The 2257-nt window shown below is 34.4% G+C and overlaps 1 protein-coding gene across 1 annotated transcript; it reads right to left on the reverse strand.

Moving 5' to 3' along the window:
* Window positions 1-662: 662 nt before the first annotated feature.
* Window positions 663-1559, reverse strand: LOC124835304 (uncharacterized). Its single transcript, XM_047310208.1, has one exon. The coding sequence runs from the start codon at window positions 1557-1559 to the stop codon at window positions 663-665; it is 897 nt and encodes a 298-aa protein (XP_047166164.1).
* Window positions 1560-2257: the final 698 nt, after the last annotated feature.

A 2257-nucleotide genomic window follows, 5' to 3' on the forward strand; every position in this document is an offset into this window, starting at 1 on the left:
AACCCATCCGTTATGAAAAAAAAATATCGTCAATTGAGAAATGGATGGAAGTTAGATTTTGAAAGCTGGAGTGCACGAAAATAAAAAAGGAAATTGTAACTTTTCTCTCCTATTACGCTGAGAGAGAAGGGAGAATGAGTAAAAAATATAAAATATTAGTATAAATTTTATTTTAAAATAAAAAAAATAAATTATTTTATTTAAATTTTAATAATTTATTTCAGTATACTATTATTTTGAGTCATAATTATTTTATCTATTATAATATTATTTTATTTATATCATCGGTAAAATCATTCATAAATTTTCTTTTCATTTGTCACAATCTTTCTCATAATTTAAATAACTATACTTTCATCTTATTTTTCTCTCAAATATACTTATTTCTACTCTCTTAAATCTATCCTCTGATCCAAGCCTAAGCTCAATAATCAAAGCATAAGTTACTATTGTTGGGAAAAAGCTAAAAATCTAGTGCCATTGTTTCACGTACAGAAACCCCAAATTAAAACCCATTAAACAGTGTAGTGTATAAAATATACCCTGGTAAGAGTATGCATATTTTTAGAATATATTGTACTCCAAAAGATACAGAAAATGAGATTTCAAAGTTGCCAAAAGTACAACATTCTAACAGTTACAGTTACAAAAGTTCAAAATCTTTATGGTGTGAGAAGATTAAGAAGTGACACCCTTTGTTGTACCATGCACCTAAAGAGGCAATCTAGTCCTGCCTCCAATTCTCTAATGCTTCCTTCTACTTCCCCTAATCCCCTCTTTACAATTTGTACTTCTGTTTTAGCATCAATTTTCTTACAACGCTTAGTGAAAGAGCAGAGAGCAACATCAATGTCTCTCATCTCATTGATGTCCATATTTTCCTTATCAAAACTGGTGGACACTATTCTGGTCAACACAGACAACCTACCACTGTTTTTCTTCAGCACTGGTGCACACATGAAAAGTAAGAGCTTCTTGAAAAATGTGATGGTGTTTTTGCTTATTTCTCTTAGCACATTGATCAGCATTAGTAGATGGTGGTCTAAGTCTAAAACAGAGTATGAATATGATTTAAAACCGTTCTCCATCGTCTTTAATGCTTTGAGCCTTTTTGTGATGTCTTTTCTTGCCCTCTTCCTGAAACAAATGTAAGCACATATCTGGCCATTGACACTTGAATCCACACCCTTTCTCCGCAGAGCTGATTGAAGGTCTAGCACATGTTCCTTCATCAGTGTCAACAATTCTCTTGCTGATCCACACGTGTCAAGCAAATGAACTGACATGTCAAGCTGCTTCTCTACATGCTTTCCTTCATGGCGTAGAAGAGCTTGCTGAGTGAGTGGACAACCAACAAGTTCCTCTACACAGTTATACAACTCTACAAGCCCTTTTAGGCCTTCTTTGATAGCCTCACTTTGTGATTGTGAGAAGGCTTCCCATGCCTTCATCCTCTTCTGCACTTTTTCGATTTTGGGTAATGAAGAGTGTATTCTACAAGGCAAGCTAATGGATCTAACATGGTAGTGAAATTCCTTGGCTATGTGTGAGACAGCCATTTCTTTTCCTATGTTGCTAATTGCTCTAATGAATTGCTTAGGCTTGGAACAAGACATACATATATATATATATATATATATATAGAAAGTTCATAAACATAGGATGAGACCACCATGGACCCTCTATGCCAAGCAATATCTTTTATTCATGTTGTACAAGTAAGTATACCCCCTTACCAATATTGAAGAATTTTTTGGCATTTCAGCCAGCAATCTTTAGTACAGAATGTTTTGTTTAGTCTCCTGGTCATTCCAGTGGCAACATATGGTGCATAACAAATTGTTTAGGTACCTGTAAGAGCAGACATGTGTTAATTGGAGGAATAACATTCCTTGTTGTCTCCCCAGTAATTGGCAGAAGGATCTCCCTGAAAGATTCAAGTGAAGCAGTGGCATTTGCTCATGAAATCCACAAGCTGGCAATGTATGATTGTGTTGTTTTTAATTATGATAAAATGTAACACGAAAGAGGATTAGAAAAGGTAAAACGAAAATGACAAAGAAAGCAGGATCTAGCAGGAAATGTAGGGTGAGAATCTAGGTTTTGGTGTGAGGAGGTATAGGGTTATTCCGTCAAACATCAATAATGCAAATACTTATTTTGTGCTTTTGACATTAAATTGTAAATGTTGTATTCCATGTGCTGGAAGATTCCAGACAATTCAAGCAAAATAAATTGATCAGTGTTAAGGTTAGTT

Source organism: Vigna umbellata, chromosome 10, assembly GCF_029865625.1.
Source record: "Vigna umbellata cultivar VRB3 chromosome 10, Vumbellata_1.0, whole genome shotgun sequence".
NCBI lineage: Eukaryota > Viridiplantae > Streptophyta > Magnoliopsida > Fabales > Fabaceae > Vigna > Vigna umbellata.

Bases quoted from the DNA above. Each gene is read 5' to 3' on its own strand.
- LOC124835304 (XM_047310208.1), bottom strand. From the start codon at position 1,559: ATGGCTGTCTCACACATAGCCAAGGAATTTCACTACCATGTTAGATCC.